The sequence below is a fragment of the Galleria mellonella genome, unplaced genomic scaffold, assembly GCF_026898425.1.
Source record: "Galleria mellonella isolate WM207_F2 unplaced genomic scaffold, CSIRO_AGI_GalMel_v1 utg74, whole genome shotgun sequence".
NCBI classification, from domain to species: Eukaryota; Metazoa; Arthropoda; class Insecta; order Lepidoptera; family Pyralidae; genus Galleria; species Galleria mellonella.
In genome coordinates this window covers 582609-605460 of record NW_026442147.1, presented here as the reverse complement: position 1 = coordinate 605460, position 22852 = coordinate 582609, and the positions used below count along the sequence as shown (strand labels likewise).

Below are 22852 nucleotides of genomic sequence, written 5' to 3'. Positions count from 1 at the left end.
TAAAAAATGAATTCCATAATTTTCTCTTTGTTTTCAACCGCATCGCGGTTTGATGTGACGTCATGGCTTAGAATTTTCTTTGTTATCATCAAAAAGCTTTGGGAATCCGACTTGAGGTGAAATTAACATGCTATTGCATTACTAGTACTTGAAATATGCGTATGGCATATTCAATTAGTCGACATTCAAATTCAAATCGACTTATAGCAAAAAAAGTAATATAATTATAGTTAAAATACTAGCGTACTGACAAACCCTATCGGATTAATTAGGAAATCAGTTATTAGCCCTTTTTGAAGAGTTGAGTATAAATTGTGACTATTTTATTTATTTGATCAAATAAAGAGTTAAATAACGTAAGGAAAATAGTGAGAATCATATCATTATATTTACTGATCAGCTTTTGGAGACAGGCGTGACAAATATGTATGTATGTATTGAATAATTTTGAACTTTTGAATAAACTTGACCGCGTGGTCCCGGCGTAGAAAAAGCCACCTCCTCCTTTTCCATGGTTGTCGTAAGAGGCGACTAAGGGAAGACGATGGATGAGTAGCAGCGTTAAAACATCTTCAAAGCCTAACTGGTTGCTTATCCACCTACCAAGCACAGCAACTACTGGCGAACCTCCCCCCCCCCCCCCCCATGTTTATCAGTGGGCACTTAGAGGCTGATATGATGATGATAATGATTGAATAACTTTGTTGCACTTGTATGTAAGTACACTTTAATTATTCCATTACCTACACTAACTAATTACACTATCGTGTTATCAAAAGTTCTACCACTGCGTGCGGTTCAGCCATCACAAAAAGTTGGTAATTTCCTGTATTGTGTTAATTAAATTGGACTTAATTACAAAGCATTATAGACAGTTAATCCTGTTATTGACTATTGTATTATCGAACAGTATCATCATTATTTACGATGCAATTTTTATAATAGTAACAGGATATTTAAAATAGCAGTACGAAAGTCAAAATTAGCAAAACTAATATGGTCAAAATTTTCATATGTGCAACAATTTATATATGCAACTATATACAGGGATTTCAGAAATCTAGATGTGTAAATGACTTTTGAAGTTGATAGTTTTTTATATCTGTATTTACATATATTTGTATTTATTTGTACTCTTTGCATTTAGTTGGCACATTTAAATTTTTCAAAGTACAGGTTTTTTTTACAGATTTTACTAAACAGTAGAATCGCGACTACAATAGCAACAAAATAGTATTTCTCTCATTTAATCAAGAGCATTCTGAAAGAATTTTCAAGTGATATTTATAAAAAAATATAATTCCATATTAAAGTATGAAATAAGGTTTTATTTATAATAATAATAATAAACTTTTACATTACAAGGAATATTCCATTTAATAAAAGGCAGAGTATTCTCGATAATTTTGCCATTTGACTAGAGAAGTGAACTTGATTTACTTATAACTGCGAAAGCTCGTAATATCGCCTCGTCAAGCAGTCACCATTCATCATTAGCCTTCAATGCTATCTACTTCTTTCATTGGCGGTGCGTTAACCTTTTTTCCAGAGATAAATATTGTGAGAGATCGCACGTGAGAACTTTGGTTTGAAAAACACATCGTTAGTTACAAAGACCGTTTTCAGAATGCTTACTAGACCATGTATTCTATGGATTCATTTAGTATCTATATTTCGTTTACAAACTCCTCTCTTTATGTACTGAAAAATGATTTATTGAAAAAAAAAGAAAAGCAATTTATAGTTTTTTTTTTTTTTTATAATAAATTTGTTTTGTTTTATTCAATTGATAAAAAACTAGACTAAAAATGTGAGTTTAAAGTGTTGTCTGTGAAAATAATAAGGGATTGCCTTTAAAGTATATATGTACGTACGTGCAACGCCAAATATTTAAGTAACATAAACATAATATTTATAATTATTTATTTGTTATTTAAGGTTTAAACCTGAATAAAAAGTAACCTTTATTCTTTTCCATTCCATATAGTACCAGTGTACCAAATTTGATCTGACAGGTTAAGCCGTTAAAGCGCTATAACAAACAAACAAACTCACTTTCACATTTATATTATTAAATAAGAATTACTATTGTGATGAATATAATAGTGTAAATAAAAATAAGTCATGTAAGAAACGTCGAAACGATGTTCCAGTAACCAATATGTTGCCAGTTAAATAATACAAATAGAGCTAAGGAGTCACCGACCGGTTGACAACATGGGACATGTGCCGTGGAATACTTGTCAATGTGCCAACATACGCAGTCCCAACTATTACACTGCGTCGGTAAATTTGAAGTGTTTCGATTGACCTTCTTCTGTACGTATTGCAGTCGACTTGCCATAATGCAGTATTAAACAAGTATCCGCAACGTTACTCGAAGAAAAATAATATTTCGTATAATAAGAAATCTTAGATATATTTGTTTATTCCTATGTTATTAATCAAATATCAATATTTATTTATTTATTCTTTGTAACACAATAAAAGTACAAATAGCGAGTAACTAACCATAAGGTTAACCCTTTCCACTCAAATGTCGAGTGTCACTTGTCATTGATTTTGTACCATCCCAAAAAGGATTATAAAGATTAGAATTAAGAATTATAATATAGTATCCTGTAGTTACTCATAAAATAAAGTTTACTATATAAGAAAAAATCAATTTTATTTACAAAATACGAAAAAACCCCTAAAAGTTAAAAAATGCAATTTTAGCGTGGAGCTGGTGGAATAAAAAAAAGGCTTGGAGTGGAAAAGGTTAAAACAAAAAGCTATTGAGGAACAGTGGAATTGAATATCTAGATTTTTCAGTTATATAACTACTAGCTTTTAACCGCGACTTTATTCCCGTACCCGAGATATGTTTACTGGCTGGGATAAGAAATAGCCCATATCCTTCTCCATCCCATATACTATTTAGTAGTAAATTTTATAGTAATTGATTAAGCTGTTAGGATGTTATAAGGTAACAAACAAATTCAATTTTACATTTCTAATATTAGTAAGAATTGTGTATTCTGTACTTATACATGTATTATTTATTATATATATAATTTTTTAAATTTTCTTTCTTTCAAATTAAAGTCGCTTTTATTCTTCATTTTTTCAAATAATATAGCGAATAATTATAACATTTACTTATTTTCTTATTAAAACATTGGAACTCGATTATTATATTTAAAATAAATAAATACGAATATTCTAAAACAGTTAAGAAAGTTAAAAGAATGGTGTCTCAATTGCATACTTTATCACACAAAGGGAACAGCAATGACACTTTGCATATAACACTTCACGCCATCTCATCTTAGGGGACCGAGGGGATACTGCGACGCATACATTAGTAGGCTCTGTGTCTGAATACAATCTTCTTAAATAGTCAGATCTTTTTTGTATACGCATCCGCATACGATCTCTGTTTATCAGGTCTAAAGAGCAAAGTTCTCTGAAGACGAGACTAAAATAAAATTATATACTTCTTTAAATGCATACAGTGTTACCTAAAGCTTATTTCTTGTTTGGGATTAATCCTGATTTACTTTTAGAGATATTTATTTCACAACACAAGAGCTATAGGTATATAATATGTACGTGTAATATTTGATTTTACGCTAGAGCAACTCAGCTAATGAATGCCCATCAATATACCAATATGCCCATCGGCCAGAATAAAAAATAACCAATGCTATTCTCCATCTAGAAATTATGTGTACTTGTATGCAAATTTCTTGATGATTGCTTAAACTGTTACAGGCTAAGAGATGACAAACAAATAAATAAGCAAAAGAACAAATTTACTATCATATTTTTAATATTAGAATAAAAAAAATTTAAAGAGTTTAATTAACCTCCAAAACACCTAAACAAATCTACAATTTATGAAGAACTAAAAACCATATCGTATACGCCAGCTTTCAATAAAAAAGACTCTAGACAGACACATCAAACTTATAACGCCCCTCTTTTTAAGTCGGGGTTTAAAAATTATAGTAAAGATTTTACATTTACAAGACACATGTTATTTTTTTTTCTATTTTGTTATTTATGTAAACAAGTTAAATTTCAATGTTTTTGTTATGCTATTTTTACTTAAAAACTGGAAAAACTAATATCGTCATTATGGGTAATTTGACTAGCCGGTTATTCTTAACCAACCATAATGCGATCGTTATTGCGACATTAGAAACGACATCTAACAATGAAGCCACGAAAATAATACGACACAATAGATAAATCCGCGATCGTAAACTCCAGATTTAAATAAACACACTAATTTAGTGAGCCTTTATTAGCTTAGGGTTGCTATACGATAAATTAGCCAGGAATATAATTTATAGTCAATATATTTACAAATACATAGTGGAACCTATAAAATGGTTTTCTCAGTTATTACTTTCGCTTACTGTGTTTTTATATAGCTATATGATTAAACATGCAGTCTGCTACTATCAAAGTCTGATGTCACTTTACAACGAGTATACTCGTAGTCACCACTAGGGATGCCACTTACATGTTGCGATCTTGGAAATATCTTTTTTGAATTACTTCCAAATATAATTTTATTACTACCATCATTTGTAAACCTGTGTAGTAATGCATTAGACATAATTTTAATACATTCGTAAAAAATTACATCGCAAACAATTAGTTTTTCTTTTAAAGATAGAAGTTAAATATTATTAGCACATAAATCTATAATATTAATACAAAACTTTCCACTGTAACCTTAGAGAGGCTATTTTAAACAGCAAGTAATACACAAAGTGAAAAAAAAAATTTCTGAGAACAAGAATTTCTTGTGTTGATTTTTAAACAAGAACCTCAATAATATAGATTAATATATAATAATATTTATCTAAATAAATTTGTTTGAGGATACTTGTATTTCTTAATGCAATTTATTTTTGACTTTATTGAACAAATCAGACCGTTATGCTTTTAATACAATTATTTATTCATCGTATTACAAATCTGTAAGCACTTGTGTTCCTCCTACTCATACAGAAGTACACTAGTTTAATAAAGATGTAATAAATAGTTAAAAACAATTACTACAATAAAATATATTAATATAATAATTTTATCCATGCCCTACATACACAGAGATTCACATGTCATGCATGATACGCATTCACTGAACAGTTCTCCCACGGGAACAACGGGAACTACGTGGGCAAAGGCCGCGAGATTTCCTACCAATCTACGAGAAATATTTATATTTGTACCGTGAAATGTTACAGAAATATCTATAAAATATTGTGGAAGATTACAAGTGTTTTTCTATTGATATCAATCTACGAAATATTTTTTTATCTCGATTCGATTATTGGTTCTAGAGATACATTACAGAATAATGCTTTACTATACGAATTGACAATGATATTCGAAAAAGACAAAATTTATATTACAGTAACTAGATCCTAATCAAAATTTCAAATCTTCGAATGTAAGTTTAGTTACATTAGAAGAATTTATTATTATAATTATTAAAAGTTATTTGAAATTTATACACTTTTATAATTTATTAGTCATTTAACGAAATAATAACAAATTACTAATTTAATGCCAATCTATATAACAAAGTGACAACTTTATTATATAGATTATATATAGATGACTTAATTGTCATGTATGATACTAATAAATACATTATTGATTGATTTGATTTACTACAGAGAAGTTTTATATAAAGGTTGTCTGCATGGGTATTTTGTACCTTGGACCCACTCGCTGTGGTTTAAAGGATGGTTTGTAAATATTTTATAGAACTAGATGTTTAGATGTTCCGCTACCATTAGTATGTGTGCGACTGCCGACACTCAAAGATAATCGGATAATTTGTGGCAAAGTATAAGGAGTTGCAGTGCATGCCCATAGTACTGTGCCCATCTATAGGTAGTTGTCGCTACTTTGGAACATCAGCTCCTTTGCTATTTTAATTAAAAAAAATAGTGTCACATGTTTGTATTTTGTGTTCCCATCATATATGTATATTGTTTATGTACAATAAAGGGCGCATAATAGAAGCTGTCATTTAAAATTAAGCAAACAAGATCCATTTCCAATAGTGCTACAAAACGTTTTCTTGACAAATTCCGCTTGTGCTAATATAATTCTATCACAAAAGTGTCAGCGTCATTTTCGTCAAATGTATGGAAATGAGTCGAGGGTCGACAGTTTTTAGATAATACTTTAGTATAACAGTATATTATAATTCATTTCTAAAGCAAACTCAATATTATTTCTTAAATGTATCCAAAAAAATATATTTATACGTATTTACGTAGCCATCTTTTTGTGACACTTTTGTTATTAAAAAAAAAAACATTAAGATATTTAGAAATAGGAATATTTTATTAAATCTAATATTCAATTTATCAGAGATAAGCATACTGTCTTGTCAGTATACTTGATTGTACATTATTGATTATAAACAACGTAGAGCAAGAATAGTCAATAAAATTTGAGACAAAAAGTATGACTAATTGATATTGATTGAATTGATAATAAACTATTCCGTTTGTCCGAACAATTATGGCTATTTACAGATGATAAGATAACAAACATAATATTCTGAATGAAATTTATTTTTAATTAATAATCAAATACATATATTTGACTTTACTACTACTAAATAAATAAAATATACGATTATCTTTAAGAAAAGAAAATATCAATTATAATAATGGACCATTGAAAAAACTAAGTAATTCGAATAAAAAAAAATATTTATAAATCTGTTCATAATTGGTGAAAATATGCAAAAATACAAATCTAATTGAGAACTATCTTCGTTTTTGATAACGGTTAAATATATATAATTTTCCTATATACTATACAGGTTTTATAGAGGCAAAGTAGATGTCGATAACCCGCTATTAATTAATCCAATACAGACAACAGAATACAAATTGCACAACTCCCTAAAGAATATTGTTGAGTAATTTGCTTAGTTCCTAGGGGATATGCGTTAATATGTGCACCTTGAATAAACATGTTAGAACTTATCTATATCCTTAAATCCCACTGGGATATCACAAACATTAACATCTTTTCCTTTCCTTGAACTATAATTTAGGTATTATTGTTTATCTAACTAGACAACTATAGATAGACGAGAACACACATCTAAAAATATTATAGTATAACTACTTGTATATATTACCACTCATTCAAATTCGTTCAGCCATTTAAGCGTGATTGAATAACAAACAACCAAAATCAATTATCATTTCTTAATTGACGTACAATAAAAATTTTAAACAAATCTCTTTTAGACTTTCACATATCTCCCTATTATAATAAACTTGTTATAAGTTAGTTAAACGATTTTGCATGGGAGATATGGAAGAAAAAATAATATAAGAGGTCTCATTGACTATCTTATAAGACTAATAGAGGCCAAAACAATTTTTTTTTTCAGAAACTTTGTATCTGTCCGTCAGTCTGTATGTTTGTCGCATCACGGCATCACGCAGTAACTACTGCATCAAATTGATTGCGATTTTCATACTTGAGTACTGTATACATAAAATCTTTTTTAAAGTCTGGTGTATGTTTTATCTTGATATACTTCATGTCGTCATACCATTTCTAGTTTTCCTACGTCTGAAATCACGCATACCTTCGTACGCAGTGGAAAAGCTAGTTTAGAATAATATTGTTAATATATGTCATATATTCTCATATATGAATTGTTAAACACTACATCTTCTTTAATATTAATTTCAGTATAAAATTATGGACACGTTTTGTTTAATAAAAATAATAAAGATATATCGAGCAAGCAATAATAATAAAAAAGATATATATTTAAAATATATATTTAAAAGATATATTCTAATAAAAATATTAGAATATATCTTTTAAAATAATACTATTTTTTTCTTCAAACACAGTTTATGTTCACGTATAGTAATAAAATGCATTATTAAACACAATAATCACATCCCTAAAGAAGACACTGGTTTGCACACACGTTATGATGTAATAGGGACACTTTGATCTTCAGCGTGATTTACGAGTCATTTATGTGCGGCACAGAAATGCACGGTATATTCACTAGAGAAATATATGACCCACAATTTTATCCCTAATAACAATTACTATTATGTATTAACTTACAGTATTTTATTATACTATAAAATATTAATCGTTGGAATAAAAAAATAAATAGTCATTAAAAAGTAATAATTCAGTCACTAAAAATTGTTACGGTAGTAAAATTACAAACTAAAATATGGTATTAATATTATAATATAAAAAAATATATTTAAATTATAAATACTACCTATAAAGATTTGCATGTTATTAGATATGGCGAAATGTACTGAATATAAATATATATATATATATATATATATATATATATATATATATATATATATATATATATATATTACAGATAAAAATATATTACATCACACTTCAAGTAAGTACCAACTTAAGTTTAACTCGTATTTATATACTATTAAAAGTAAACTATATTTAAGGAGTTAAAATGGAATAAACGAACAAATGTTTCATTTCTTTTGTCGTTTGGGTAAGAACAAACAATACTAATGATGCCTATCACTAAGTAAATAATATTATCTAATCTCAAATTACTATATTTCTATTGCTTTGTACCTAGATAACAATTATTAAATTAATATCCGTAACTGCAATATTAATAGAATTTTACATTTATCCCATTCATGTTTTAGCCAAAAATTAGTTGCATTTAATTTGAATTCAAAGCCGGCGTCTCGTGTGTTTATAAATAGAATATTTCGACTTTCCTAAATTAATATGCTACCAACATAACACAGCACAAAAAAAAATTAGAGGAACTTAGAAATTCTTTGTCTTGAAAGTTTTTTAATAAATTTTATTTAGGTACCAAATAATTAAGTTCATGCCACTGAAATAGTGCGGTTCAGAAAATCGTTCGCAATAAATTTCATTTTAGCCCGTTCACCTATTAAGTACCGGAGAAAGCTGTAATTTTTCATTATGTAACCCCATTTGGGGCAAAGGGCGAATTAACCACCTGCTACACTTACTATGATGAACGAGTTGAGGTAAGAAAAGGTCCTTGTGGGAATTAACCACCTATGAATTTTATTATTGTACCTATTTTATTACAAACGAACTGTATATCGTGGCTTTACCCAAGTTAATTAGAAAGAAAACATTCTATGTATAAATATAGTATATGTCTAGTTGCCAAATTTCATCCAAATCTGTTCAACTATTTAAACGTAATTACGTTAGAGTAAATAATATCTTTCCTTTACATTCATATAGATAATGTTAGTAAATTAGTAGACTAATAAATATATAGGTAAGTTGTCTTAAATTTTAAAATGAAAACATTTTAAAATTTAAGAATATATTATACATAATTCACAATCACAACAACTATTTTAACCATTTGTATTTTTTATCGCAATATTTATAACCTTTCTTAGAGTATATCTAATTTAGTACATTTATAACGTATTTCAGTTTACTGTAGTATTACTAAACTATCTAATTAATACGTAACATACTGAGTTTTCTCATAGTAAAAAAAAAACATTTATATATTTGAAATTTGGCACAGATACTCCTCTGTGTACGCATCCACCGCAGAAAACTTTCTAGAAATTTCTACGGGAACGATAAAGAACAAGGTCAATATGAGCGAAACCTATATAGTCTTCTACATTGCTTTATTTCTTGTTTTGTATTACTAAGTTGCGTACACAATATTCAGCATATATAAATTTGGAAATTGGCAAGAAAATAAGAATGGTCGGTAATGTGCCAAAATCTTTAAAATAATACTGAGGGCCGATATTATCATACTACATTTATCGCTGGAAAACTTCCCTTAAGAAGCGGACAGAGAATTTAAATGCATTTACCAGAAAAACTAAGTAAAAGAACCAAAAAAGTAGATGTGAACTACATAAATCAATGTATTTTTTTTTTCACAACAACAGTAATGCCGAAGTTGAAGATAAATATAAGTAATTAATAATTTTTTTTGTTCAAAGAATGGCAACAAATCGATTGCAAAAATATGTCTTTGAAAATATTTTCAAACTTTTACATTTAAAGTCTTACGCGTGATGGACGTCGGATGTAAGATTAACAGCGCAAAGTGAATTATCATGATTAAATAGATTCTATAATATATGTCTGAAAGAGAAATCGAATTTCCGGAACAATGAATGCATGAGTGAGCAAAGTAAAAGATGTGTGCGTTACATATGTATAGAATATTGGCACTCAATAATTATAAATAGATTTGAAATATAAATAATTAGAAGAATTGATATTGTCAGTATCTTAATATCTGAGTAGGATATTAATGTAATAATAGAATTTTCTTAGAATAATTATAAAACACATACGACGAGAACGAGAATATAAACGAGATTTATAAATAATAACTAATAACTAACGGTCGTTCTGTAAATGTTCATTTATGTATATTATATATATTTATTTATTAATTAATATAATAGGTACTACATACTAACTTTAGTACAGTTCGCACAATAAACAAACTTATCATTTTCGGTGTTTAATACTTGCGTAATTAATTGATTGTTATTGTAACATACACATTTAATTAATAACATTAATTAAATTAAATAAAGTTTTACCTGTGTTTAAAATATTAATATACAAAATATAGAACGATAAAATAAAGCTAACGCTAATAAGCAGCTTTACTCAAATATGGTATAAACATGTTTATTTAATTTTATCTTGAAAATTAACAAAATAGATATTAAATTAACAATACCTTATTGCATTGTTTCATTAATTGTTATTGAAATTAATAAATGCTATTACAACTACTGTTATACACGTGACAACAGATACCTATGTAAATTTACAGTTGAAATATCTAAAAATCTATAACTAACAAACATACTTATAGTATTTATAGTCATTATAATCATTAATTTAAAAAAAATTCAATTAATAACAACAATATTAAAATGTGATATTTTTGTATCAATGAAAATATATTTTGATATTGAATATGTCATGAGTGATTAATAAGCATTATTTGAAATATTAGAACCTGATAATAGTAGTTATACTCGTACTTAGTAAAATCCAAAATGGAAAAACTGTGGTCGTGAAACCACAAATCAATCGCGGTGGCCTTAGCCTCATTATACCCACAAGTGGTAGAAAAATTCTTATCGCCAAGTAAATAAAATTCAAAATAACAAAATCTTCGAGAAAAAAAATTAAATGCTTTCGAAATTTGGCACTAACGATATTCCGGACATGACCGAAGCGAGATTTTCACGATGTGTCACTTCAATGTTTACATAACATTTGTGATTCATAAGCGGTGAGACGAGTTTTCGAGTCAAATGTGATAATATGGAGACGATATCCGAGTCATTATCATAAGAAATAAATAAAACTGTCGATGCCGACCCACTTAATAAGAAGTTCTGATAATACAAGCAGTGTACAATAGACAGAAGATGTATCACTCGGTAAAGAAGAAATTATGGGAATATAGATATTTAGGATTACAGAATAGTAGACTTCGTAGAAAGTGAATAGATACGAGTTAATATAATAAAAGGTAACATTATAAATATATTTCTTCTACATTTTACAAATGTACATTTACAAAGAATAAAAATAATTTCACTACTACATAAGTGGAATTTTTCATTTTATGTAAATGGCTTATCAGTTGTTTTATTCAATTTATTTCTGAGACACGTTTGATTCATTTCCTTACAATATAAAAATCTTCTAATGTTACATACATAGAGGTACTACTTGTTCAACTAGTCATGAATAACATCATCGCTGATGTAATTGTTAGTGTCTATTTGCTATGTTAATTCTTAGTGTAGCTTTGGCACTTGCTTTGACAATTACCTACACAATCTTAATAAATTTGCATACGAAAGAAGTATAGCAATCATTTAAGTTTATAAAATGGAGTAAGTAACTAGAAATAATAAAAAATATCGAGTAAAGTAAACAAATAAAAAAATCTTCAATAAAATTGATTAATTTTGATTTCACTTTTAACAATGGTCCGCTGACCATAAATAATAAAGCATAAAAGGCTTTAGTAATAAATCTTCTAATTCGATTTTGGTTGTTGAATATAAATCAATGTGTATTTACAATATGTTGTAAGCATAGGTACCTGTATAATTTTTTACGCATTTGAACATTTAATGGAAATCGATATATCTGTCTATGAAGGTACTAAAATTTTATTGCCTTATTAATAATATTTACATTACCTCTTTTTGATCAGTTGGTGTACTAGTCCTGACGCCAGTCAAATCCTTCCACCGTAGCACTCCCATGACTGCGTGACGAACCCACGAACCTCTTCTACCAGTCCGGCCACTAGACAGTTCATCTACCACACCACATATAACAGAGTTCACCACCAACTTCCCAGTTCCATCTTTATCACTCTTCAGCGCCACTTCGTTGCTTATCGGTAAAGACCTTCTCTCCCTCATAAAGCCCGGAAATGTTTCAGGAAAACTTAAGTTCTTAACGCTCCCCAAATCGCATCCTCACATACGCGTTATTAATCATTCTACAGTATCGGACTTCAAAGAGGAGATAAATCTCGCGGCAAATCGTTTATTTCTAACACAGTTTCGGGTCACGCAGCTGCGATTTTTCCCATAAGCGTCCGGAACTTTTTCAATTATTTTAACGGCACCAAAAAATTTGTGGATGCTCAAACGAAATGTTTGCTCTAAATGGCACTCTGCAAACTCCAAATGCGACACAAACAGTGAAGTTTAAACTTTCACTTCGGCCCGGCGTTTTCTTCGCACCCAGGATGTAGGTTACTTCTTTCGCTGTTGTTTATTCACAAAATTGTCGACACTCGCAATTCTAATGATTTCACGCAAGTAAAAAATTTTAAACAGTCAAGTCAAATTTAATTTTCACAAGTTATACACAGTCAACACAACATTGGCCTTCAAACTGCGTGCAATAGCTGGACAAATGACAAATTCCTAAGAACATTTAAGAATAACTTTGATCTTCAAACTGTCAAAACACGATCGAAGCGCGAACAATCGAAATTGTAAACGGAACACCGTCCACTCCCCTTAACGTTCAGTAACCGAATGGAACGGCGCGTGCCACATGTTTCTATCGACTACGTTAAGGAGTTCCGTCTCTTTTCTTCATTATAATGTTGATATCAAAGCAGATAAGGACAAGTAGCTTACCCAGCCTTCAAACAGAAGCCATCGAGACAAGACAGGTGAACGTAAATGTCGGAGAAGACAACAAAAAGTTTCCAAGAGTTTCTTTTCTAGTGCAATTTTCTATCGAATCACTCACTGTCAGCAACATTAAATTGTTTAATTTCAATTTTAAAACGTGAACTACTAAAATAAAAGATAGATTAATCAAAATGTTAAAACTATATTTGATATCAATAAAAGTTAAATAACAAATAAATATAAAAAAAAAAATTATTAAGTTATGACTCACAATATTGATATATCAATTACAATATCACTTGGATATGAATAACCTGGTGCTCAATTGATATAAATACCATTTTTGAGAAATTAAATAGGAAGCATCCGAATTTCTTCATTTCTGCAGTGGTTTCTCAATTTATTTTATCAAAAATAGAGATCTTCAAATTTGTGAAAATAGGCACAGGCCCAGAGTACTATATGTAAGTTTTTAGTTGTAACTTAGTTTACGTGAATTCTGATTGTAAATTATAATTGATATAAGTTTCATCAGTAATGTCATCTTTGTGTCAGTTAATATACAGAATGTAGTCTGCCAAATGCATCAAATTACATCCAAAATCCTTTTCTACATTTATTCGTCGAAATACTCTCATAAAGTTTTATCAATATTATTTTGTCTCAAATAGACACCCTAATATTATTAAATCAAATTTAATAAATAATATCATAAATTATAAAAAAATTTATAATAAATATTATTATTATAATAATTATAGCATTATCTGTTGACAATACTAATTACTTATATAATTGACATATTTGAAATAATTGGTAATTTGTTTACAAGATATTAATTGAAAAAAGTTTGAATTTGGCAAATGTAGAAACAGAATATTGAGTCGATATTACAGTGGTGCGTTATGCGTGGGAACATCCGGCTTGAAAGAAGCGCATCGGAATAACCGCGATCATAGGGGAATAATCGCAAGTACACCTGTGTCCAGAAAGGCAGCTGCTTCCGAAACCTTTTAATAGATCCATAGGTATCTTGTATGTTCAGGTAAGATAACCCTAGTAGAAGATGAAGGATGTGGGATTATTGATTTGGAAGTAATTTTACAATTTATATTAATACAATTCAGGATAATATGCAACTATTTAGATGTGACTAGTGCTCTGATTATACAAATTTAATAATAACAAAAAAAAGTAAATAAAATAAATAAATATAAAGAGATATCCAAAATGTATTCAATTTAATTAATTTTCAATATTTGACTAACCTCAGATAGGGTTGATATGCAAATTGAAATTTGTTTTGTCACGTTTAAAACATTTGGTCAACCGCAGACAGACATGTAGCCAGAAATAATTCCACTGAAATCGCTAAACAAAATGTTGCTGGCCTAGTCGTCCTAGTAATATTATATTTATTATAGGTGATAATAAAATAGTGACCCCACCCGCGCTATCGGTATATGCTGATAGGGCACCAGTGAAGGATGATAGACGAGGATAAAACAGGTCAGTTAGCCCAACGTGACGAATGCAACGAGAATTGTTCACGATTGTTTCCAGGGGGAACCACGCGGCAATTGCTAGCAATGGGACTGTCAAACTCCATTGCTAACAATCCCTTCCCCCCAGTAATATTATATTGTATCCAGTTAGATGCTCACTTGACATTGAATAAATACAAACTAGCTATTCTTTTTAATAAAATAAAATAATAAATTCTTCATTGCGTACAAAAGATATGTATACAAGGAGTATTTATACAAAATGTGCATATACAAAAGGCAGCCTAATGGCTAAAAGCAATCTCTTACAGACAACCTTTTTACGTGAATTTACAGGGTACAGAGGAGTAACATCTGAGTCCTCAGGAATGGCAACGCATTGGGGTTATCATGAGCGCAACAGTATACTCTGTTATGTCCATGATACTGCTCATGTCTATAGGCAACGGTTACCACTTTCCATCAGGTGGACCGTGAGCTTGTTTACCATTCTAAGTTGTATAAAAAAAACCTGTAAAAGATGAATAAACGGAAAAAATTACTTAGTTATATTTCTTATAAAGATTCCGGATAATAACAAATTTATTTAGATAAATAACATTAGGTAGACCGTAACTATTTAAAACAAAATTAATAGTATTTAATTTTTGTTCAATCACAGGGATGTCCATAAATACTACTGAGTTAGATGTCAATTAAAGACAGAGTCGTTAATGAAGGATGTGATTAAAGTTAATACGATAAACGTGTTCTGAATCAGAATTGACTGATTCCAGACATCAAATATTTCTACTCTGCTCTGCAGACGTGACTGATTGAACCAAGGGAGTCGATGCAATTTTGCATACAGAAGACCACGTTCATTAGTGATGATCTACTCTGTCTATACTCGGTATCTACAAGTAAAGCGGACACTTTTCTCACGCGATTTATCTAATTGAAAATTAGAATTTTACGATACGAATAGTGTTTACATTTAATATGAGGTTCCCACCTCCTGTAGTAAATGTAATTTAAAGTGAAATAAAATACATTTCATCTCAAAGAAATAACGACTAACTAATCAATGCACAATCATAGAAATTAGACTATAAAATTTATAGCTTGTAACAAGAGCAATTTATCGACATATCTGACACAAAAAAGTTAAACATCTCTATAAAAATTTGACTATACATATTGTATAGCCAAAATTCATTATAACTATAATAAATGTAAAAAATAATGCTAACTAGGAACTACGTACCTACTTATATTATAGTTATTTATTTATTTATTTAACACTTTATTGCACCAATATTACATAATTATTATAGACTCGTTAAAGAATTTGCAACTATAATGTAGTACAAAGGGCGGTCTTATTGTTAAGCAATCTCCTCCACCTTAATATAATATCGGTAGATTTAAAAGATGTTCAATCAAATATAGATGTCGGCACATCACTAAGGAAGAGTGATTACGTAAGGGCGCATCACTTATGCAACTGCATGCACCTCATTTGGCGATCGTTAGTGTATGCGCGCACACTCGTAACATTGAACTGCCTAGAAAACGTTACACTGATATAGCTAGGTGATTACTGATAACTCTGATGTAAGTTAAGGGTCATTTTAGCACGGAGAAACAGCAAAAAGGAATGTTCAAGTGCGTGTGAAGGATGTAACTTATTACTTCGCTTTTTATTTTTAGAAGTAAATTCTTACTTACTGACAATGTTCAAAATTTCAAAATTGACCTAATTATTTAAGCAAGATATTATATGAAAGAGTCTTATTTGTACATTTAAAAAACTCATTTTTATTTATTGTGAAATGTAAAAATATGGAAAAAAGAATCTCCTTATTTATCTCCGAAGCTTGTAAAACCAAAAATCTGAAATAATTACAAATAATAAACATAAAATAAAACAATGTTTTTAACTAGCACAGTGTTTGAGAAATTATTAAAAAAAAAAACCTCCAAAACAAACTTAGTTATGCGGTTTAATTTTTAGCCACAATTATTGAACTTCCGTATGAAAAATGTAATAAAGAGAATTTTATATCATACATATTTTTATATGTGTTTGGTAATCTTCACTTCTTTTATGTTGTAATAAATAATTGGAAACGCAACATATTAATTTATGGTAATAGTTTGGAGATATTACTAAATGAAATTGATGTCTACTAAATGCCATTTACCAGCAATTACTATCAACTCAATGTCTATTACATCCATGTACAATATATCAACATTAACATTTATAAAGGTTACAAATTAATCAAGGACACAATTGTAATAACTGTTAAATAAAAGTTTGTGTTATTACTAACTCGCTGCTTGACAGACTGACTGAGGATACTCTAAACAATCAGAGCCAGATATCTATCTAGGAATTTTGATCTGGCGTTCTTAGAGTTTTGAAAAAATATCAGGTTTAGTACGGTAAGATCTCACGAAATAAATAGTTATAGTAGTGTATAAAAGTAAAATATCATTCACCAATCTAGAAATTTCCAGATTTTTGAAATTGGAATTTGATATTTTCTATCTATTGTCCATATTATTTCGGCATCTGTTTTTTCTTTTTTATAATAATATAAAATGGCGCAATGTATGAAACATTTTGATTACTTGAGTTACATTTTTTTTTTCATCTAAAGCAAAAGCAAAGTGATGTGCCGGAGTATCAATTGTATAAAACGTCTTACCTGTAAAGGTTTTTGTTATTTATATTACCACAACGTGTTATCAAATTTCATAGCGAAACCACAGTCAATACATTATCGAACATTAAAACCACAGACACACACACAGGTAACTGAACTTATAGTAAGAATAGAGTATTTTATTAGGGTTAAAGTAAAACAATATTTTTAATAAAAATATGTTAGTAAATAAAGTTATGTATTAAAATTAATACTATTGTAGTGCTTGTGATCAAGAATTTAGGTAAAATATGTAACTAAATAAGATGTAGTAGAAGATACTGCAATAGAGTGAAATTTTACTTAAACTGTAGGTAAATAAGAATGTTTTGAAGACGTTAGGATGTTTCTTTATTACTCAATTAAAGATACATAAAATGCCAAAATAGATTTAAACGAGAGTGATTATGTACCAAAGTCGACTGGTACAGGTATATCAACGAGCAAATGTGCTTGCATAACCGTGTTTTGGTTGGTAGTATAAAATAGTAGTAAAATTACAGTGTATAAAGGCATAATGCTACAGTACAGGTGGTCCATCAAATTGTTTGCTTTTTTTTTATTGAATTTTTAATTAATTAAATGAAAAAAATAGACTAAAAACCAGCTTCTGAATAATACCCTGGAGTTATTTACATACAAACAAAATCATGGACAAAACCAAACAATGTAAATAATTGAATAATATTACCGCAGTAAATTTATGAGTAAATCGTGTTGTCAGTGAATTATCTCTTGGCAACCACAAGCAGTATTATCAGATTAAAAAAAGTTGCTAGGAAACTAGTTCGCAGTCGACGTGTGCCAAATACCGAGTGAACCTAAAGCTCTGGCATACTTAACTAGTTTTTATGTATAAGATTTATTTTGTAATCGTATTCCTTTTTCAACACTTCCATAAAAGGAATATTTTGTACAATAATAATAAATCCAAAAATTTTTACCAATATGATAAATCAAAGTGAGTTTTCTTTGTTTATTATCCCTTTATGTCTTAACGGCCTAACTAATTGTCATAAAATTTGGTACGCATGTAATATATGGAGAAAGACATTGGCTACTTATTTATTTATCCCAATCAACGAACATATTCCAGTTACGCGAACGATGTCGTTGGTAAAATCATAGTAATTAAAATAAAAAATAAAAAAACTAAATATGCTCATGAACACAATTCCAAGTGGTAATCAGTGCTATTTGTTAAAAGAATTTAATACGTATGATATACGTAATTATAAATAAACAGATGTTGATTTGTCTCTATGTGTATGTTATGAATACTAATTTTGGGACGACTGAATTTTTTTTCCTATAACAATATTTAAAAAAATCTTTGTTTTATAAATATCGGGTACTTACTATTTAAATCTAGCGAAATTAATCATTACGATCTTTTTCAAAATAATATTGCTCCTTATACATACAAACAGTTAAGAGTAAGTACTACTCATATTTCCTTTTATACAAATCTTCTTTTTATCTCCCTCTCTTGTAAATTTTGGAATAATCGAAACTGCATAATTTATTTTCATTACAATCCTTTATAGATACAATTAAAACCATAGCTAGCAAGACTTTTTCGCTTCATGTTTTATTATCATAGTTTACCTTAATGATCGCGTTAATTCCCGTCTCTTATAAAACATAAAACTATGGCTTTCAAATTCGCTCACCTTAATTCACGAATCTCTCATAAGCTCAAAACTATAACTACACTATAACGTTCTATTGTCCATTGATTCTGAAGGTCTTTAAAGATCACCATTCGCTACGCAAGGCCTTCTAGCTGTCCGTTTGCGTACATATCAAATGAAAGTAAATAGTGAATTATTTATAAACACAAACAGATTTCGCAAATATGCGAAATATGTAGGAGGTATCTAAACTAGATTTAAATTTACTCTTTAAATACAGATTAACGATTCTAACAACTGTTAATCCTTTTTATAATAATCCTTTTAAATTATAAATGCGAATATAAGTTTATTTATTTATTATTTATTGTACAAAAAAATCGTACAAATGGTGAGCTTAATACCATATGGCTTTCTTCACCAGATAACCATCAGGTAAAAAGAAAATACGAATCGGGGCAGGGTGTTGTTTATATATATATAAAATGTAAAATTACAATACTTTTAATAATATAATTTTATAAATATATACAAATTTAAACAATAGAAGAAAGAAGAAACCTTAATATATATGTTTATAAGAACGAAAATTACATTCAAACTCTACGGTGATCCATAAACACCAAATTAGTCTACTAGGTGACTGCATCGATCAATTAGGTTTTGCGGTCAAAGGGGAATAGTTCAATTTGTATTCTAATGGACATCTATGTACGTAGATGTAATGTCATTATTTATAAACTGGTTTACGTAATGAAACGCATAGAAATATTGGTATTTTAATAAAAAAATAACTAAGCACGATTAATATTAACTAAAAAGATTTTGTTCCACTAAGAACAATAAAATTAACATTAGACCAATATGAAATGAACATTAAATATTGAAAATTATCAAACTCGATTCAGAATTGGCAAGATTTTGTGTAAAATAGATAAAGACAAAAATATAGTTAAATTAAGAAACTCCTTTGGAGTGTGATCTATGGTCTTTGTTTATCGTAAAGAGAACAAAGCCTTTAAGGAGCAAGTAAGTAAAACAGTATGCTTATAGACTTTTATCGTTAAATACTCCTATATCTCTTCTCGTCTATCTTTGCAATGCCTGCTTACGAAACATTTCGTGTTTCAACCGTGAAGCAGCTGTGTTTGCATGGCTTTGTTTCAGTTTAAAGGGTGGGATATGGCGTGAATTTACTGGGTACACAGGAATAACACCTGAGTCCTGACTCTGTTATGTCCATGGTACTGCTCATGTCTATAGGCGACGGTTACCACTTTTCATCAGGTGGACCGTCAGCTTGTGTGCCATTCTAAGTTGTATAAAAAAAAAACATACACTCAGCATATTTTCTCACTTGATAAAAATGAGATCTATTGCCGATAGATCTCATCGATAGAGCTCTATGTGCATCACATTCATTATTTAGGTGTACTCTGTAATTTCATAACCATATCCGGTCGTTCAAAACGTAACATAGTGATACAAGGATAGTTGCTTAGAGACAGTAAAAGGTGTACATCATAAAAACAGATCCTCAATTTTAAATATAATCCCATTAATTACTACCGTACTTTGGAAGTATTATGTTAAGAGATAATCCCTTATTACGAGTCGAACTCATCTCATTATGAACTGCTGTAAATGGACTCATTTTCAAATGAGCTAAGTTCTCAGAACAAAGGATTGAGTTAATTCTGTTGATAATGCGTGCTTCCGTCTTACCGGCTTTAAACCATAAGTAAATATAATAAAACCACGGCGTCCATTAGTGGATTGGATGGTATGTTATAAATTATCTAACGGATGCTCTATTACCTCTTTTACAGTGTTCAGAAGTCCTAAAATAGAAAGCGTCTTTCTAAAATAGTTCATGTCTTCCAACTTTCTTATTTTCTTAAGAAACAACATCTGAGATAAATTAAGATCTAAAAGATTTCAAAATACTATCCTTACTAAATATTGTTCACAATAACTGAAAATGGTTAAATTCATTTTTATAATTTGAAGAAACTTGATCTTCTATAATGAAATTCATTATGTGTTTTGCCCACTTTTAGATAGATAGATAAAATAAATTATTTGCATCTAAAGTACATAAATCATATTTAAGTTCCAAGATAGTACGAATAATTTTGGAATATAAAATATAGTTTATAAATATAACTGCACGCGTGTGCCTTAGCAATGCAAAAAAGCTCAAAGCTGAGTGTGGAATTTTAGTCAAAGAGCAAAACACTGATTTTCAGCTATGACCGCGGAGATAAGGTTGAAATGCAAAAAAAAAGAAGAAAATTGGCAAGAAAAAGAGAAAAAAAAATTGAGTTTATAAATAAACTAGAGGAGTACAGTACCAGTACAATATACGTGCGTGCATGTATTTGTGTTTTTCAGTATTTTGTTGGGTGTGTATGAATCCAATGTAATAAGAGGCGAGTTAATAGCTCAGATTTAGTTAAAAATTTAACCAAGATGACTTTCAAAATGACCGCTGATGATATGAGATAGCGCAGCATGATGTAGAAGTCGACGGGATATATTATTTAATAATATTATTCCCATTACTAATATAAATAGTGATATTTTTTTAATAGATGAGAATGGGATGGTTACATCATGTGAAAAGGGAACGGTGTAAAAGTCGACCTGCCAGAGTTAATTGCTAGCAATGGGGATTAACGTCCCCATTACTAACAATACCTCTCTCCCCTTAGATGGTGATATTAGGAGTATGGGTAGAAGAAAAGTAATAAACTACGACGTTTGGATTACTGCTGTATTCGTTTATCAATGTATTAATTTAAAAAAAGAGTTAAAGGAAGATGGAGAGAGTACTGCTTAATCTATAGATAATAAATTTCACCAAGCAGTATAATTAGTACAAAATATGCAACATTCAACGGTCGACATTCGTTCCTCATAAATATTTAGTAGACGCTAAACTCTAGGGAAGAAAATATTAAAAACCTTTATTATTTTTAATACTGTCGGTAAATTAAAAAGTATATAGCTATATATTTGTTTAGACGAAATATTTACATACTCTTATAATAAAAATCGAAACAGCACATTAAGTATTTCTTGGAAATGCAGTTATTTTCGATGTTTCTGTGCTTTTTGATTTCTTTGTATGTAGTAGCGTTACATTTATATGAAATTTCAACATAACCAATCAAGAACAATTAGATTGTTTGTAAGTTAAAAGGCTTATTTATAACATTACCTATAATATATCCTCTCTCATCTTCTAAGTAGGTTAATTAACTTATAATTTTCTTTAAAACCACCTATTATCAAGTAATATACTGTCATTAGCTGACATTAGATGGCGTAAAATAGGTAAAAAAATAATATACGAGTAAATATCGTAAGACAATATATAGGCAGGTACAAGTGAACGAAGTCGTGGGCACATCTAGTTCTTTAATAAAACAATCCATTAAACTTTTAATAAAACGCCTGGCAATTCCAACAAGAAAGTGGTTAGGCCTGTATTGAATATTCAACAGTTAAATATTTTAAGACGGTATTGTAAAGTTGATTGCAAATTGAGATATTCCAGCTAAATCGGGGAGATAACACGATACCACCAGATAAATTATTAATATAAAATCTCCTTTTACAATATCTTCTTTATCTTATACAGATTTTTTTTTATACTACTGAGGTGGCAATTAAGCATACGGCCCACCTGATGGTAAGTGATAAGTGCGCTGTCGACCCTGAAGAAACCTCTTTACCCCCCCTTTGAAGAACCCCATGCTGTAGTCTCTTGGGAAAACCTCAGATTA

The 22852-nt window shown here is 29.3% G+C and overlaps 1 protein-coding gene across 5 annotated transcripts in view; it reads right to left on the bottom strand.

The window, feature by feature from the left end:
* The window catches only part of LOC113516302 (rap1 GTPase-activating protein 1), a 319783-nt gene that overhangs the window by 97007 nt on the left and 199924 nt on the right, over window positions 1-22852 (bottom strand). Inside the window, exon 1 of one of the 5 annotated variants that reach the window (XM_052900955.1) lies at window positions 12273-13133. The exons of the other annotated variants lie outside the window; for them this stretch is intronic. Within the exon in view, the coding sequence (XP_052756915.1) occupies window positions 12273-12500 (228 nt within the window). The 5' untranslated portion in view covers window positions 12501-13133. Of the gene's footprint in view, window positions 1-12272; window positions 13134-22852 lie in introns of those variants that run through there. 5 annotated transcript variants of the gene reach the window in all.